The 18467-nt window shown below is 60.9% G+C and overlaps 1 protein-coding gene across 1 annotated transcript in view; it reads left to right on the forward strand.

Moving 5' to 3' along the window:
* INPPL1 (inositol polyphosphate phosphatase like 1) overlaps window positions 1–18467 on the forward strand; it is a 76136-nt gene that overhangs the window by 34454 nt on the left and 23215 nt on the right. Inside the window, exons 3-12 of the mRNA XM_048838512.2 lie at window positions 4206–4356; window positions 5612–5711; window positions 6481–6621; window positions 6985–7075; window positions 8158–8247; window positions 8832–8930; window positions 11322–11472; window positions 11893–11999; window positions 12823–12925; window positions 16341–16537. Of these exons, the coding sequence (XP_048694469.1) occupies window positions 4206–4356; window positions 5612–5711; window positions 6481–6621; window positions 6985–7075; window positions 8158–8247; window positions 8832–8930; window positions 11322–11472; window positions 11893–11999; window positions 12823–12925; window positions 16341–16537 (1230 nt within the window). The remainder of the gene's footprint in view (window positions 1–4205; window positions 4357–5611; window positions 5712–6480; window positions 6622–6984; window positions 7076–8157; window positions 8248–8831; window positions 8931–11321; window positions 11473–11892; window positions 12000–12822; window positions 12926–16340; window positions 16538–18467) is intronic.

The following is an 18467-nucleotide window of genomic DNA, read 5'->3' on the forward strand; positions in this document are numbered from 1 at the left end:
ACTGAGGCACGGAACGGGGCAGTGAAGGAGCGGCCTGCGAGGGGGCTCGCAGGGCACAGGGGTGTAACTGAGCCCAAGCGGCGTGGGAAGGGGAGAACGGAGAGACGCCGCCCGCGGTGTGCCTGGCACGCCCTTGGACCAGCCTCCCTACCTTGGTGAAAGAGCCCCGCCCATGGGACCCCCTCCAGATATGCACAGCTGGGCCGCAGAGCTAGCTGGAGCGTCGAGTTCATGGCCACGGGGGCTCTTAGGTCCCCTTTGTCTCCGTTTCCTCTCCCTTTTCTCGCGTACTGCTCCCCCTTTCTTCTGCTTTGATGGACTCGGGGGCTCTGTCTGCTCTGGGGTTCCCCCGCCAACACGGCTGGAGCTCAGCACCGGAGGGCTCCCCGCCTTTGTGGGGGGGACCCCGGCACTATGGGGGTTTCCACGTCCGGGCGCCTGTCTCCCTGGGCTCTGTCCGGGGCAGTGGAAATGCAGGCCGCGGAGCCTGGGCTTTCCAGGGCCGTGCAGCGGGGCCGGCCGGGGCAGACGGTGCTGATCTTGGCAGGAAGTCAGGCTGGTCCATGCGCCGATGTATTTATAGCCCGACAGTAACCCCTTTGTGCTGTCCGGCAGACAGGAAAACGCGGCCCCCGGGGAGGGACGGCCACAGAAAGGAGGGTGTTGTGTGCTCCAGCTCCCATGCCAGCCTTGCCCGCCGCATTGCCGAGTCAGCACACCCCCCCCGCCCCGCCCCGTCTGCCTGCCCTAGAGTGACGGCCCCGGCCTCGGCAGCACCCTGGGGCACTGGGCCAGCTCCTGGGTGCCTGGCAGGGCCTCAGAGCAGGTACTGGATGGGAGCACCGGACACGCTTCCCCCAGCATGCTCTGCTGCCCTGGCTCAGCGGGGCAGATCTCTACCGGGGGATGGGAACTTGCCAGCCGCAGGCCAATTGGTGCCGCCTGCACGATGGCACCGATTCATCTTCGCACGGGCTACCACGCGGGTACGGGAGAGGAACGCTCGTCGCATGGAGCAGGGACACCTGGTCTCGGCCCGCTGTGCTTACGGCAGGATGTGGCACGAATTCAGGCCGGTTTTGCAGAAATCTTCGTGTGGAAGATGCCCCCCCACCGCATCCTTCCAACCCCCACTCTAAACAGGTTGCTGTTTTGGTTTGGAACGACTTTTCCTTTCCCAGTCTCCGTGGATGTCATTATTTCCAACGTCGCCGACGTTCCAGAAGGGTCGCAGTCAAAGGGAAGCGGCTGGCTTTGGTTGGCCCAGGACGTTTCGGTTGCCGAGAAACCGGCCTTGGTTCCGCCTTTCACGTCACCAAAACTTCCAGTTTTGTTCAGACCCGAAACTAACTTTGGTTTTCAGTTTTTCAAACTTGCCGCTGCCGTGACCCAGCTGTTGGCGACGCGGCTGGAGCAGTGATGCCGCTCCCCGCAGGGCGGGCTGGCTGCGTTTGCCTGCTGCACGCCCTTCCTCAGCGGATGAAAGCCGGACAGGCATTAACGAGGTCCTGCGGTGGTGTCGTCTCCTACCTTCCCAAGACCCCATGGTGTAGCTCAGCCTTTAACTAGGGAATCCTCACAAGGTGCTCGCCTTGTTAGCTCTGGGGAAATTGAGGCACGGCGCAGCAGAGTGACTTGGTCGGGGAGCAGTGTCAGAGCCCGGGTTACGCTCCAGGAGTTCTTGGCTCCCAGTGCTGCCTCTGAATCCCATTGAACTCCCCCGTCTCAGCTGTACACGGTTCACTGGCTGCAAGCTGTCCCCTTCGGCGGGAGTCAGCCCAACCCTGCCCCTGGCGTGGGGAAGACAGGCCCTGGGACTTATTCACAGCACCAAAAGTGGCTTTTGCGGCCGCCTGCAGCTCCTGGGTCGCCAGTTCCTGTGGCTAGCCCTCGTCTTAAAAACAGGCCCTGCAAGATGCATGAAGGCCGTTCTGGGGCAGCTAAAAGGGAGTGTAGTCGAGTGGTTAGAGCACGGGGTGCCCAGGCCCCGGATTTGCAGTGAGATTGGCAAGCCAAAGCCGGGACCCGTCTGCTAGTAGCAAAGCGCGTTGAGGGCCCGGCACGGAAGGCACTCGGACGCAGCCACATTTGATCATGACGGTCTGTCCTGTGGGCTCAGTGTTCTCAGGGGCGCAGCCCCACTGTCCTCTCCAGGTGCAGGGGCTCAGGGCTTTCTCCAGCTGCTCCTGAGATGGGATTTCTGGCTGGGAGAAGGCTTAGCCCAGCCTGCACGGGACAGCTGGAGGAACAGATGCACTGGGCAGGACGGCACCAAGACCTGCCCTCGGCCCCTGGCCGGGACATGGGGATATTGGAGAAGCTCCTGTTAAAATACCTCCCAGCCGGGCACAGGCTGATCAGCAGTGGGGTGAGCACTAGTGCAGGGGAAAGGACGGGCAGCAGGGTTAATGCTGTCCTGTCCCCAGCCCCGGAGGCCAGCCGCTAGCCGTGAACGCTAGCCAGACAAATCAGCGTCAGCCAGCGCACTGTGGAGCTGGGGTCGGCCGGCAACACCGGACAGGCGTCAAAAGCCGCGGGGTGGCTGAATGAAGCCATAGAGCAGGTCATCCTCTCGCAGCCCACTCCTGAAACGACTGTGGCCCGTGGCTGGAGGAGCTCTGGCTTTAGCTCAAGGGGCAGAGGCCTGCGCCCAGGTTGCTGAAGGTCCCCAGTTCAATCCCTGCTCTGTGTACAATGTTAATTGCCGTGGGGCATTAGTGCTGACAGGCTGCTTGGCAGAGGGGAGGGATCTCAATGGAAAGAGGGGACAGGAGAAAGCACAATCCCCACCAAACCCCTCGCACAGGACAACTCCCCCTACCCTCACCTGGTCCCTTCTCCCCAGAGAGTCCCTCCTCAAATCCCCAGGTCCCCTCCCCCTGGAGATCTGCTCAGCGGCTCACACCAAGTTTGCGTTACGTACAGCAGGGCCCCAGGGCGCCGAGGTTGGGCTGGGGACGAAGGTGCTGGCAGTCGGGAGACGGGTGCTGCCCACCGGCCATGTGTACGGCAGGGCCAGTGTTGCTGCCTCACCCCCAGTGCTGCTGGATACCTGGGGGGGGAAGAGGGGTGCCCCCGTTCCCTTGCACGGATCTTGCCTGGGTGGGGCTGACGCTCACTCCAGCTAGCCCAGCCTCTCGTCTCCAGCATGGGAAGGGAGAAAACCACCCTGCCCCACTTGCTTCCCCCACGCCTGCCACCTCGTCTCCTCCTAGGCACGGGCAGGCCCCCCAAACCCTGCCCCTTCACCCTCCTTGTGGGGGCAGGTGTGCCCAGGTTCTAGAGACAGTTTCAGTCTCTGTCTGGGCAGCACCTGGTTTCAGTTGGAGTCTGGGTGGCACCAGGCACCATGGGGCCCTGATCTTGGGTGGGGTCTGGGCAGCGCCCGGCACCACGGGGTCCTGATCTCAGGAGGGATCTTTGCAGCGCCTGGCACTACGGGACCCTGATCTTGGGTGGGGTTTGGGCAGCGCCCGGCATGATGGGACCCTGATCTCAGGTGGGGTCTGGGCAGCGCCTGGCACCACGGGGCCCTGATCTCGGGTGGGGTCTGGGCAGCGCCTGGCATGACGGGACCCTGATCTCGGGTGGGGTCTGGGCAGCGCCTGGCATGACAGGACCCTGATCTCGGGAGGGATCTGGGCAGCGCCTGGCATGACGGGGTCCTGCTCTAAGTCCAGGTTTCTAGGTGCTGCCATAACTGAAGAAAAAGAAGGGCTGCAGGGAGTGAGCGTGGGGAAGGATGAGAAGCCCTGACTGGGGTTCAGGCCAGGAGAAGGAGGGAGGTGAAGGTCCAGGAGGAGAAGGAGGGCAGGAGAGAGGATGGGAGTCAGAGGCTGCCGCTAGGATCTCTGGGTTGAAACAAAGACACACGTCGGCTGCCCCGAGCGGTTGTGCTGATGTAACGAGGGGAGCGATGTTAACCCGGCGGGTCTGTGTGTGGACGCTCTGCCGACAGTCCAGCCCTGGCACGGGTGGGTCGAGCTTGTTCCCTCGCACTGGAAGCCCTGGGGCCAGGACAAACCACTGGCCCAGTGCCTTGCACGGGATCTCACTGCTGCGACCCCAGCTGGGCACGGGGTGCCAGGCCTCGGTCAGGCCGATGCCCCCGGGGCTGGTGCTCGCCAGACCTGGGCAGGTTGTACTAGGGCCCTTGGAGCCGAGCTCACGCTGATGGCTTCCCTCCTGTCCCCTTGTGCCCCCAGACATCTCAGGGAGTCCAGGTGAGGCGCTTCAAGACCCTGAACGAGCTGATCGCTCTCTACCTGCAGCCCAACCAGGGCCTGGTCTGCACCCTGCTCTTCGCCGTCGAGCGGGAGAAGGAGAAGGAGAATGCCGAGGACAGGGACTATTCAGGTATGTCCTGGGAGCTCGGCCCCCAGCCTCCCTGGCTGGGCTGGCCTGCCCCGGAAGCCAGGCCCAGGAGGTGATCTGGGGTGGTAGGAGGCGGGATACCAGGGAAGATGGGCCCATTGATGTCATCCAGGGACTCAGGAGGCAGGATACCAGGGTAGATGAGCCCATTGATGTGATCCAGGGTTTCGGGAGGCAGGATACCAGGGTAGATGGGCCCATTGCTGTGATCCAGGGTCTCGGGAGGCGGGATACCAGGGTAGATGGGCCTGTTGGTCCAATACAGGGGGCTGGGGCAGGGTGATATCGGGTGGTCCTGCTGCCTCCCTCACACTCACAGCCCATCTCACTCCTCCTCCCCTTCACACCATGCAGAGATTAGAGCCAGGGCTGCCTGCTACCGCCTCCAGCCACACCACGTAGGGCCTGTGGCTCTGGGCTCCTGGTGGGTCTGGACCCCAGCAGTTGACCAGCTCGGGACATGGTTGTCTCGCCGTCTGGAGCGGCTCATGGCCATGAGTGCCGACCGCGGGGCAGAGCCCCCGAACCGGCCGTGTGGTCTGTAATTCAATTTTGCCGAGCCAGCACCAAATGTGAACTCCTGGATCGCGGTCACAGCTAGAGCCCTGGGACGCTCCCGGCTGTCTGGCCCCCAGGCACGCTGGCCTCAGGGAGAGCTGGTTCCCGTACACCAACGATGACAAAATATTCAGGTTGCTCCCATCCCAAGAGACGAGTTGCGTCCCCTGAGGCAGTCGGTCCCTCCGATCTCTCACCAAACACAACGCTGGTGGCTAGTCCTATGGCCTTTCTCCGTGGGCAGGAGACAATCCCACCTGACTGGCTAGTTCCAGAGCAAACGTGGATAAAGCAAACCCTTAGCTATTCCCTTGCAGCAGGGGATACAGAAATGATCAGGGAGATTCATGCCGGCAGCAATTCACAAGCATTTCCTGAACCCTGGACACGTCGTTCCAGGGTCAATACCCCTCTGACCCGTACTCACATGCTAGGGAAACAGACGGGTGCCAAGCAATGAATGTGTCCGTGCTCAGCGGAGGCCCAAAGCCTTGGCAAGAGCTAGCCCCTGGTTTGCCAGGGTCACCGTGGATATCAAATCAAGACCCCCCGCCAGGAAGGTGATCGGGCTCCCAGCCCCTCCAGGGCGGGGTGAGCTGGGGATCCCAGTTATTGCAGGCGACGTACGAGGCCCCAACCCCAGCTCTGCCTGTGACCTGGCTTTGCTCCTTCCTTCCAGATGGGGAGGACGAAAAGCCCCCACTGCCGCCACGCTCCGGCTCCACCAGCTTCTCCCCCGCCTGCCTCGGGCCAGCCACGCAGGACGGGGCCATCGAGAGGTAAAGAGCCTCAGTCTACAGAATCACCAGGCGGGGCCCAGAGATCCCGCCACGGCAGGGGCTGCTGGTGCCCCTCACTCCTGACCTGCAGCCCCCCATCTCTGCCCATGCTCCTCACTCCTGATCCACAAACCCCCTTTCCGCCGCTCTGCTCCTTGATCTCCCCAGAGCAGGGAGCCCGTGAGGGCAATGATTTGGTGATTTTGTCCTCCACAAACTAGCCTGAGACCCATCCGGCCCACTCCCTGAGTCATGTCCTGAGCCAGGCTGGGTTTCCTGGGTGGGCTCTCGGACAGTTGGACTAGTCCGACCCCCTGGCTGGGGAGGTGGCTCCGGGTGGAGCAGGCTGGAATGGTAAGAATCTGTCCCCTCTGACGCTCCCCAGATCCACCCCACTGCCTCTCCCCGTTGCACACCCGCTCCCGCTTTGCTGCACTCACACGCTTGGGCTGTCTTTTCCCCCGCGCACACGCTTGCTAATGCACATACACCTTTGCACACTTGGGCTTACACATGCACGACCACCCTCAATCACACCCGGGAGCCTTTGCCCCCCGTCCATTCCCACTCTCTCCCAGGCGCCCCCACCTCTGGAGTGATGCTCCCCTCCAGACGGGGGGTCCCATGGAAGTGCTCTCTCCCGGGACCTGCTGTCACCAGAACTCAGCCCTCCTGCTGTGCCCTCCCACGGGCATTCACTCAGCCCGGGATGCAGCTGGCGTGTCTGGTGCTTGGCCCCCGTTTGCTAACCTTCGTGCTCCCCCTGCAGTGCCACCAACGGCCTCAGCACAGTCTCCCACGAGTACCTGAAAGGCAGCTACACCCTGGACCTGGAGGCTGTCAAAGCCGGGGCCAGCAGCCTGCCCCATCTCAACAAGACCCTGGTCACTTCCTGCAAAAGGCTACACAGGTAAGAGCCTGGCCTGGAGCCTGGCGCCCCCCGGTGGCTCAGGCTGCATCTTAGCTGCTGATCCCCACCTCTCCCGGGCTGCCTCTGCCACGGGGTGCTGGGGGTGGGAGCTACCACTAGGAGGCAGGGCGCTATGGGTATCTCACTGCCCAACAGGGGCTGGCCCCATGGCGCCTGTTCCCTGCTGCATCTGTGGGCCCCTGGATAGCATGGGACAGCCCCCTGTAAAACCCACGCTGGCCCCTGGTGTGGCTGGCTGTGACTGGCCAGCTTTGCCCATAGGCTGGGGCAGGGGCGCCAGGGAGGTTCCCTGCCCCAGGGCTGGCTGGCTGGCTGATGTCCATCTGCACCTCTGCCTTGCAGCGAGGTGGACAAGGTCCTGTCCGGGCTGGAGATCCTCTCTAAGGTGTTTGACCAGCAGAGTTCGCCTGTGGTCTCCCGGATCCTCCAGCAGGTAAGGTCGAGAGTGGGGCGTAATGGCTGCAGGGTGCCGCAGGGGGCCAATCCCCCACCCCACCGGGACTTAGGATCCCTCCCCCAGCCTTATGGCTGCCCTGCGTCTTCTCGACGCCTGCTGCCCCTCCCCTTGGGCCTTGCTGTGGGGGACCCGCCAGGTGAGGGCCCACCCCTCCCCGATCTGCGGGCTGGACGTGGCCCAGGCTGGGTGTCTTTCTCCCCCGTAGCAGCTGAGATGACCCATGAGCTGGGGACCCACACGTGATAGCAGGCTGAGCTGGGTGGGGTGGGGCTGTGGGGCGCCACCCTGTGGCCATCAGAGCAGCTGCTGCAGCGGGAGACGGCATCCCCTCTCTGGCATGCCCTGAGGGTGGGGGGCACAGCCCGCCCGTCATCCCCCACACTCTGGGTCTAGACTCAGTCACCCTTCGCCCCTTACGATACCAGCTCGGGGACTGGCGTCCCCTGCAGGAGGGTGCCCTGTAGTCCTGGATACATTGGCTGGGCTTGACCATCTCCCCCCAGCATGCTCTGTTCCGGCAGCTGGAGACCTGCCCCCGGGGAGGACCTGGCTCGGAGGACGCTGCGTGTGTCCCCGGGGACTATCAGTGTGGATGGACAACCCAGAGCGTCTTGCCCCTTCGCTGCCGGCCTGGCTGGCACCAGCTCGCTCTGCGGCTTCCTGTTCCCCACTAGCCTCCCGACAAGCCGAGATGCCCCAAACACGTTGGTTCCCAGAGCCTGAGGGAAAGGAGCTGGGCTGGGGGTCTGGGCACCTGAGTTCTGTCCTCGCTCTGCTGCTGATCAGCGACGTGGCTTGAGGCTCTGTGCCTCAGTTTCCCCCTCTCCAAAAAGGGGACCCGGACCCTGATCCCCCATTTGGGACCCGTTCACATGTAGGGGGATGCAGCGGCATTAAGTCGGGAGAACAAACTGAGCCCTCTTTGTGGGGACAGGGGAGCCCCTCCGGCCTACGCACCCCGATCCCACGCTCCCGCTGCGCGCGGTGGGTCTTGCTGGGGCCGCGAGGCCGCTGTGCCGTCTGAGCGTTCTCTGCTTTGATCCCTTTTGCGGCTGCAGACCGCCGGCCAGACGGGAGAGCAGGAGCTGGAGAGCCTGGTGCTGAAGCTGTCTGTCCTGAAGGACTTCCTGTCCAGCATCGAGAAGAAGGTGGGTGAACTGGCCCGGTCCCCGGACACCCGCAGCCCATGTCAGAACAGGGCTGGGGACGCAAAGCCGTCCGGTCCGCGTGGGGCTGTATCGGCACAGTGGGGCGGGCCTGGGCTCCGTGGGTGCGTGGTGGTGTCACCCTGCCCTGTGCTTCCCCCAGGCTGAGCTTAGCTTCCTCCTGCTGCTGCTGGATTCGGCTGTGGAGGGGCGAGGGACGGAGCCGTGCAGCTGGACGGAGCTGGGATCCAGTGGTCCGAGCACAGGGCTGGGACCAAGGGGCTCTCGGCTCTGCCACTGATTCCCTTGGGGGCCATGGGCAAGTCACATAGCCACCTACCTCCACAGCTGCCTGTCAGCTGTGTGGAGCACCTGCCACTCCCGTCGACTTCCCGGGGGACTGATGGTGCCGTGGGTCTGACCCCCACCTTCTCAGTCCTGCCCGGGCCCTCCCAGCCATTGTAGTGATTCGCAGCCCCCGCCAGAGCCAGCCAGCTTTTGCGTGGCAGCGGGGTCTCCCCCTGCTCATTGAATGCTCTGTCTGGGCCGCGTGTGACCAGGCCGTGTCGATTCTCTCTCCCCTCCAGGCTCTGAAAGCTCTCCAGGACATGAGCTCCACGGCACAGTCTGCCCTGGCCCAGCCCTCCTCCCGCAAAGCCAAGAGCATCCCCGTGCAAACGTTCGAGGTAAAGCCTTCACCCCGTGGCCCCCGCCCCGTGGCCTGGGCCGCCAAAGCTCCCACACCCCGGCCGTGGAACGGTACTCAGCAGGTGCCACTTTGCCCCCGAAACAGACTGAAGAGAGCGTGGGGTTAGGGTTAGCCGAGGGCTCCCGGCCAAATTACAGCTGGGGGCTGTGTTTCTTGGAGAGATCACAGCTAAGGTCTGGGGTTCGGGGGTCTGCTGTGAAATGGAGGCAGTGTTCGGGGACGAATTGGGGCCAACGTTTGGGATTCTGAGGTGAATCAGGGCCGGGTTTGGGATTGTTGTGGGGGAATCGGAGCCAGGGTTTGGGTTCAACTTTGACAGCACCAAAATCTCATAAGAAGGGTTTTGATGGTGTCTAAACCAGATGCTTCTCCCCTCCCAACCCAGAGCCAAAGCCGTGGGGTGGATTTGCATCTGGGGGTTTCAGTCTGAGCGCTCCCTCTCCCCACGACTAGCCAAAGGGGTTCAGATGCAGAGCCCTGGCCTCTGGCCCTCGAGAAGCAAAGCAGAGCCGGTGTTTTTTCCAGAGTCGATCCAAAGCACATGCCGGCTCCTGGGTGATCAGGAACGACACATTTACAGAGCTTCTCCTGGTCCGTAGGGCCGAGGAGCAAACCAAGCAGCTGTTCGACCAAGGAAAATGGTGATAAATCGTGTAGTCAGCTGCTCGACCCCACTTGGGTTCATTATGAAATATACTCAGGATACCAAATAACCAGCGTCAGTCAGGTTTATTGCTCTGACTCCAGAATAACATAGTGCAGGGAAAAGGTTTTCTACGACCCTCGTCTCACATTCACCACACGCAGGAGGTGAGCTCCCAAAGTCACCCCCTTAAAGCCTCTCTTTGTACCCTTCCCATTTACAAGGAAAAGCTACCAGGTGCGTCATTCGAAACCACTGGGCTTTCTGCCTTGGTTTTCAGGACCTTGGTGTGCACCCCTAACCTCTTTGTACTGCATCCCAGGTGCCAAGGGGCGTGAAGGCACCTCTGAGGTCTGTACTAGGGGAGAACAACCCCCGAGCTTGTTCCCTTCCTTCGGGACATTCCAGTGCAGGCCTGGGAGAATAACTCCCTAGCGGGTGCGATGGTAAAATCCTTTTACGTCCTGAGTCTGACAGCTTTCCTACTTGCTCAAGCCAAAATGAACTTCAGTGACTGCAAGGGCTTATGGGATACTTAGCATAAGTGAATGGGGTTGTGTACAACTCATAGGCCAATTCAGGCTATGTAATTGCCATAGTATTTGTACTTACTGCATTCTAACATATATATATGGTGTAGATAATACATATTATTAATCTGATAGGCATAGATATTAGCCAGCGTCTGTTAGTCAACACCCATTGGTTGAGATGTTTCAAATTGTATTGGCCCAGTCCTGACAAGGCCCTTGGTGACTGGAACTGAGGGTTGGCCAATCTTTGCCATATGAGTCTCTGAGCTGAACTCCAGCTGCGGAAGAGTCACCAGGGGGTCTAGTGGTTAGTGCACCTGGTTTGCTATCTTGCGCCTCCCAGGCAAGGGGGGTAGAGATGTCTGGCTCCTATCCCTAAGATGGAGGCATCACAGTCTTGGTCGGCATTGGGGCCTTGCTCTCCATTGGGGAGGGAAGGGGGACCTGGGCCCTCCCACTCCACAAGGTCCTGGCCCAGGGCCCTCTTAGGGAGCAACCCCGGTGGAAAACTCCAGGTAGAGGTTCCTCATGTGCCACCCTGGGCCACTTCCTACGTCTCCTCTCCTTCAGTGTGGGGCATGGCCCTGTGGTCCCAAAAGTCAGGAAGCTAGCAGAGTTCAGAATGGGCAGAGCTCCTCAGGGCTGTCGGCTCTCGAAGGGGGCTGCAGAAGGCGCTCTCTGGGGGCCTGGCCAGTGCTGGGGTCCTGTCTGAGGCTCCACCTTTCATCTGCCTTCCAGGAGAAGGCCTTGTCTTCCCTACAGCCGGTTCGCCTTTGCCCCCCCCCCACCCCACACCCCTGGGCTTCTGAGCTCCCTTTAACCCGCTCCACCAGCCGGAACGCGCTTTGGCCTGTAACCCCTCCAGGCCCCGTGCAGGGTACGGACACCCCCTTACACCATCCAGAAGATGCTGCCCTTCGAATAGGGGGAGTGCTGTGTTTAGGAGAGCCGGGAGCTGCTGGATATACACAGGGCTGGGGAGTTAGAAAGTGGCAAACCCTGGAGCCGCTTCTCCCCAGCGTGGCTCCCCGCCTGTCATCTCGGGCAGTCTCTCTTGCCAGGGATAGCAGGTAGAAGACTAGTCACGGGGCCAAATTCCTCCCCGGCGTAGCTCCATTGACCTCAGTGGTGTTAGGGCTGGCCCGAGCAGTGCCAAGCGTGTCATCCACGTGCGGCCGTCTCTCTGCCCCAGGTGAAGCTGGACATCACCTTGGGGGACCTCACCAAGATCGGGAAGTCGCAGAAGTTCACGCTGAGCGTGGACGTGGAGGGCGGGAAGCTGGTGGTGCTCAAGAAGCAGAAGGACTCCCAGGAGGACTGGAACACGTTCACCCATGATAAGAGTAAGAGCCAAGAGCCCCCGCGGGGTGCTGCGCCCGGCCCGTATTCCCCGTGCACTCAGGGACCAACTGCAGCCCTCTGGGCGCTGCTGTTACCCCACACCTCATTGTTTCTGTGGGGTGTTCAGTGTGCTGGGGCTGCCCTGTAGCATGCGGAGATCTAAAATGATTAGATCTGGCCCCAAAACTGCGTCACTCAGGAACTGATTGCTCACCCGCGATGCCTCCTAGTTGCATGATACCATGTGTGCCAATCACACCACGCCCATCCCTACAGCCTTGGGATCCCCGTCGTCAGACCCTGGGGTCTTCCATCTCCTACTGCCTCTGCAGAGCTCGGGCTTTCTCCTCGGGTGGTGGGAGAGGAACGGGGCTGACCCTTCACAGGTCACGCCTGCTCTGATTTTCCGTGCCGCTTTCCAGTCCGACAGCTGATCAAGTCCCAGCGGGTGCAAAATAAGCTGGGGATCGTCTTCGAGAAGGAGAAGGATAAAACTCAGCGGAAAGATTTTGTCTTCGTCAGTGCCAGGGTGAGTCATGGGTCTATTATTACTGTGTCTGGTGAGGTCCTGCCCACGCAGCTCTGAGGCCGCAGGATGGAAGGCAGTGTGGCTAAATTAAAGCATTCGAGCCCAGTTCCATTCCGGAAAGAAAGGACATTTAAAAAAAAAAAAGCCCTGTCTTGGGAGATCTTCCCAGGACAGCTGACTGCAGTGACAACCAGAGGTCTTCATTCCTGCAAAGCTAGCCCAGCCCTGGGAGGGGGATGGGGCTTCTCTTCCTCATGCATCATCGACAAGGCTGTTTGCAGAATGGCAATTGCAGAGACCCCAGGGGCCTGGCCACCCCGAGGGTCTCTGAGGGCATGATTAAAAGGGGTTGCATGGGTGTCTTCCAGGGCATGATTTCCTAGAAAATCTTAACTTCTAGTGATGATGCAGGAGAAGTAAAGGACCCAGCTTAATTCAAATTCCAAGATGGGTCTGTGGGCTGAACAGAGGCCCAGCAAGTGAATAGGAGTACGAAGCTGCTGCCTTTAAAACCAAGGCCACAACCACACATGACCGTTAATCATGCCCTGGCACCAGATTCCCCCCTGTAACTGGTTATGGAATTTTTCACTTCCTGTCCCCTAAACAGCTGCATAGTGTTGCTGTGCCCCGTTAAACAGCAACCACATTCCACCCCAGAGGTGGCTGCATTTCAGTGGTGGGTGAACTATTGTATAGTCCTTACCTGTCCGAGCTGGCTGACGAGTGGGTGGCCAGGACCAGGGATTGTACCTGGGTCTCCTGTCCACAGCCCATCTCTTCCTGCTGCCTAACCTGCCTCCTTTGCCTGCCTTTCCTCCAGAAGCGGGAGGCATTCTGCCAGCTGCTGCAGCTGATGAAAAACAAACATTCCAAGCAGGACGAGCCCGACATGATCTCCGTCTTCATTGGCACGTGGAACATGGGTCAGTGCCACGGGGCACCTGGGGCAAGGCTTTTCGGGACGGAGTAGGGAACATGGGCAAGGGTGATGTGGCGCACTCACACAATGCCCTGCGGGAGTCCCCCTCAGCCCAGGGAGCATGGCCCAAGGTCACAGAACGTATCCAGCCCCACTAAACACCTCCCACCTGGATGCCTTCAAGTCTGTGATCCTACCTCCGAGCCACATACCCTACCCACCTCTCCTCCAGCCCCCCTGCTGACAGGACATAAGGGATCACAGTCTGTCTTAAATAGGAAGCAGTTGTTTAAACAAAACAGCTGCCAGCTCAAGCACTAACAAACAGGCTTCCACCCACCTCGCATTCCACTTTTGTCTGCCTTGTTCACCAGGGCCCACACCTGTCTGGAACGCCATGCAATACACAGTGCCATCTAGTGGCTGAATAACTTGCAGCAAGTGACATATTATTAGTCTCTTATGCTCAGATACATTTGTTGGTCTCTAAGGTGCCACAAGGACTTCTGTTTTTTTTGCGGATACAGACTAACCCGGCTGCTACTCTGAAACCTGTCATTATTAATACAGTAACTCCTCGCTTAAGGTCGTCCCGGTTAAGGTTGTTACGTTGCAGATCAATTCGGGAACATGCTCGTTTAAAGTTGTGCAATGCTCCCTTCTAAGGTGGTTCGGCAGCCACCTGCTTTGTCCCCTGCTTGCAGGAAGAGCAGCCCGGTGGAGCGAGCTGGTGGGGGCTTGGCACTAGGGTGGGCCGGCAGCCCCCCATCCACTCCCCCTATCAGCTCCCCTAGTTTCCCTGTGCAGCAGCCTCCCAGCAGGTAGCAATTGCTGGCAGCTCAGCTGTCCCTCCCCCCACTGCCATGTGCTGCTCCTGCCCTCTGCCTTGGAGCTGCTCCCCGAGCCTCCTGCTTGCTGTGGGGGGGGGAAGAGAGGGGCTAATGTCAGGGTGTCTCCCTCCACCCTGCTCCTGCACCCCGCTTACCCCACCTCCCATAGAGCAGGGGGGACACAGGACAGTCCTGGAGGCAGCAGCTGAGGTGGGTCTCAGCTTGCTGATCTAATTAACAAGACAGCATACTTAAGACAGGGATCAGCATACTTAAAGGGGAAATGCACATCTCTCTCTCTCTCACACACACACACACACAGAGTGTGTGTGTCTGTCTCTGTCTGCTGTGCTGTCTCCCCTCCCTCCATTCCTTCTGCCTTGCAAAGTGTGAGGCTCCATTAACAACAATGAGTTAACCCTCGAGGGCTAGTTCATCATTTAGCAGCAAGGCATTCCCTGGGAAATATCCCACCCTCTGACTCCACCACCTCAACCAAGCTTCACCATCATCATTGCTGTGTACCAGTATTAAATTGTTTGTTTAAAACTTATACTCTCTCTGTGTGTGTATATATATAATATAATATAATATAATATAGTCTTTTGTCTGGTGAAAAAAATTTCCCTAGAACCTAACCCCCCCCTCCCCATTTACATTAATTCTTATGGGGAAATTGGATTCTCTTAACATCGTTTTGCTTAAAGTCGCATTTTTCAGGAATATAACTACAACGTTAAATGAGAAGTTCCTGTACAGAAACTCCTCGCTTAACGTTGTCGTTATGTTCCTGAAAAATGCTACTTTAAGTGAAATGATGTTAAGCGAATCCCATTTCCCCATAAGAATGAATGTAAATGGGGGGGTTAGGTTCCAGGGAAATTTTTTTCGCCAGACAAAAGACATGATATACATATACAGTATAAGTTTTAAATAATTTTAAACAAACTGTTTAATACTGTATTCACCAATGATGATTGTGAAGCTTGGCTGAGGTGGGGTGTAGTGGGGTCGGGGCGTGGGGGCTTGCTCCATTCCGCCCGCCTGGCACTCCTGCCAGGGAGTGGGGTCGGGGGCTTGCCCGCTCCCCGGCTGGAATGCTGGGCGGGTGGAGTGGGATAAGCCCCCACGCCCCAACCCCACTCCCTGGCAGGAGCACCAGGCGGGCAGAATGGAGCAAGCCCCCGCGCCCTGACCCCGCTCCCTGGCAGGAGCACCAGGTGGGTGGAACAGGGCAAGCCCCCACACCCGACCCCGCTCCCCGGCAGGAGCGCCAGGCAGGCAGAATGGAGCAAGCCCCCGCACCCCGACCCCGCTCCCCGGCAGGAGCGCCAGGTGGGCAGAATGGAGCAAGCTCCCATGCCCAGACCCCACTCCCCGGCAGGAGCACCAGGTGGGTGGAACAGGGCAAGCCCCCACACCCGACCCCACTCCCCGGCAGAAGGACCAGGTGGGTGGAACAGGGCAAGCCCCCATGCCCAGACCCCGCTCCCCGGCAGGAGCACCAGGTGGGTGGAACAGGGCAAGCCCCCACGCCCCGACCCCACTCCCCGGCAGGAGCGCCAGGGGGCGGAATGGAGCAAGTCCCCACGCCCCGACCCTGCTCCCCAGCAGGAGCGCCAGGTAGGCAGAATGGAGCAAGCTCCCATGCCCAGACCCCACTCCCCGGCAGGAGCACCAGGTGGGTGGAACAGGGCAAGCCCCCACACCCGACCCCACTCCCCGGCAGGAGCGCCAGGGGGCGGAATGGAGCAAGTCTCCACGCCCCGACCCCGCTCCCCAGCAGGAGCGCCAGGTGGGCAGAATGGAGCAAGCTCCCATGCCCAGACCCCACTCCCCGGCAGGAGCACCAGGTGGGTGGAGCAGGGCAAGCCCCCACGCCCTGACCCCACTCCCCGGCAGGAGCACCAGGTGGGTGGAGCAGGGCAAGCCCCCGCACCCCGACCCTGCTCCCCAGCAGGAGCACCAGGTGGGTGGAGCAGGGCAAGCCCCCGCGCCCCGACCCCGCTCCCCGGCAGGAGCACCAGGCGGGCGGGTGGAATGGGACGAGCCAAACAACCTTATAACGGAACGTTGCGTAACTTTAAGCAAGTATGTTCTCTAATAGATCAGCAACCTAATAAAGGAACAATGTTAACTGGGATGACTTTAAGGGAGGAGTTACTGTATAGCTACCCTAAATTAGTCTTTTCCGAACCAGGTTCCCCTCCTATTTTAGCGACATGGGCAAGACAGGATGGTTGCCGCCTCCTGACACCTGTTCGCAACCCCCTGAGAACTCTATGAACTTGCGTGGGCATTGTGTGCAGTGGGCATCACTGCAGTATCAGCACCTCACGAGCTTTGATGTGTTTATCCTCACGCACTCCTGTGAGGCTGGGCCCGACTGCACAGAGGGGAAACTGAGGCACGGAGCGGCTAAACGACGGGCCCAAGAAAACCACAGGGAGTCTGTTGCAGAGCAGGGAACTAAACTCCGGTCTCTGACGTCCCAGGCTGGTGGCCCAACCATGGGCCCATCGTCCTGGGACTGAGCCGTGTGACCTCATCCGTGACCGCGGCTCTCTTGGGTCATGCCCTCTCCCACAGGAAGCGTGCCTTCCCCCAAGAGCATCACGTCCTGGTTTACGTCGAAAGGCCTGGGGAAGACCCTGGACGAGATGACGGTCACCATCCCCCATGACATCTACGTCTTTGGCACCCAGGAGAACTCGATGGGGGACAAGGAGTGGGTCGACTTCCTCCGGGGCATGCTGAAGGAGTTCACGGAGATAGAGTACCGCCCGGTAAGAGCCCCAGCACCGGGGCAGGGCCTGAGGAGACGGCCTGGGACCCAGGGCTCTGCAGTTCTACACAGCCGCACAGTGGGCCACCCGCGTCTTGAGGGGAGGCTCCTGGAGACGACAGCTTCCCCGCATGCCATGCTCCGGCTGCGCCGCTCGGCTCAAGAGGGAGCCTTGCCTGCTGGGACGCTGTCGTCTCCAGGGGCTGACCCGCCGTATTGAGAGTCAGGATGTCTGCAACCCCCTCTGGTTGAGGGTCAGCCGTTAGACTCCCCGGCCTCCAGCCTCCAAATCCAGGTGGATCCCAGGCTGTGGATGGCCGCGGGATAGCGGAAGGGCTTGGGGAGACGGTTGCTGGGGTGGCCGTCCTCCCGAATCCTCAGCATTGCTGGAGTTGCCATTTTCACCTGGAAGAGTGGATGGGGGAGGGTGTCGGGACCGGGTGTGAAAGCCTGTGGCCACGGGCGGCAGGTATAATAGGCCGGGGGAGGCTAAGGCTCCCCAGACGGGATGTGGTGCACCTCCCTTTGGAGCACCGCTTGCTGCTGAAAGGGCATCTGGGCAGTAGCCCCCACCCCACGCTCTGCCCTGAGGCCCTGCTCCCTCGTCCCTCTCTTACCCCGTGCGCCCCCCCGCCCCGCTGCTCCTCTTCCCATCTCCACTCCGCCCCTTCCCCCGTGCGCCCGTCCCTGCCCCGCTCGCGCTTCTCCGCCCCTGAGAGGCAGAGAGGTGTGGGCAGGGGGGCCCTCAGGGGAGGGGGTGGGGAGAGGCCCGGTGGGGTGGCTCCTTGGGGGAGGGGGTGGAGAGGTGCAGGTGGGGAGCCCCTCGGGGGAGGGGGTGGAGAGAGGTGCAGGCAGGGGGGCTCCTTTGGGGAGGGGGCGGAGAGAGGCACGGGTGGGGGGGCCCCTCGGGGGAGGGGGCGGAGAGAGGCACGGGCAGGGGGGCCCTCGAGGGAGGGGGGCCGAGTGGGAACTGGGCCTGGGGCGGAGTGGGGGTGGAGCGTCAGCGTGGCCTCGGGCGGGGGGCAACGCCGAGTGGGGGCAGGCGTCAGGGCAGGGCCACGGTCCGGGCCCCCCACACTTCGAGGGAGCTTCCAGCACTCAGGCCCAGCCTCCCGCGGGGAGTCACGCACTGCCCATGCCTGCGGCCACAGGTCTCTGAGCCCTTTAACCTCCTGAGGTGGACGCGTCAGGCTTTTGGAGTGAGGGGTCTCAGCTGCGATGTCTTTGGCCAGCGTTTCCCAGCCGCGCCCTAGCGTTTGGGGTGTTGCGCACTGGCGTCTGTACTCCCCCCCAGAGGTGGCAGCATTATTCATGCATGTGTGAGAATTCAGTGGGAGGGGGAATTCAGTGCTGCTTGCTTGCTTTGGGATCCTTCAGCACCCGCAGAGCTGCGTGAAGCACAAGGCGTAACATTTAACCGGGCTTTTATCCCTTTCCTGCAGTCATGGTCAATTCAGGAAGAGTCCCAGGTTTAGGGACTGCTCCGTGAAAATGTCCTGACCGCTGAGGGGCCCCGAGCACCTGCAGCTGCGCCCACCGGGCGCTGTAACCCCACCCTGGCCTGGTGCAGAAGCAGTGAGCCCATGCTGCCCTCACCTGGCCAGTGGCGGCTCCTGGGTCCCGCCAGCTGGGCCGGGCCTGTCTCCGCTCCGAGCCGGCGGTTTTCCCTGTTCCTCCGTCATGATGGAGGGGTGGCTAGGCCAAACCTGAGCGCTGCTGTGATCCCACGCGCCTGGTCACCACGCTCGGAGCAGGGAGCTGGGCCCAGCCCCGAGGCACAGGAGCCCCTGCTGCGGGGAGAGAAGCCTCCTGTAAACATCTGGGTTGTGCCTTGGTGGTTCAAAAATGTCCTTGTTGGAACAGGGAAAGGGAGGAGCAGCAGCTATCGGACATGTCTGCCCCGGGGACAGATTGGACTACAATTCCTGGCA

Source organism: Caretta caretta, chromosome 1, assembly GCF_965140235.1.
Source record: "Caretta caretta isolate rCarCar2 chromosome 1, rCarCar1.hap1, whole genome shotgun sequence".
NCBI classification, from domain to species: domain Eukaryota; kingdom Metazoa; phylum Chordata; order Testudines; family Cheloniidae; genus Caretta; species Caretta caretta.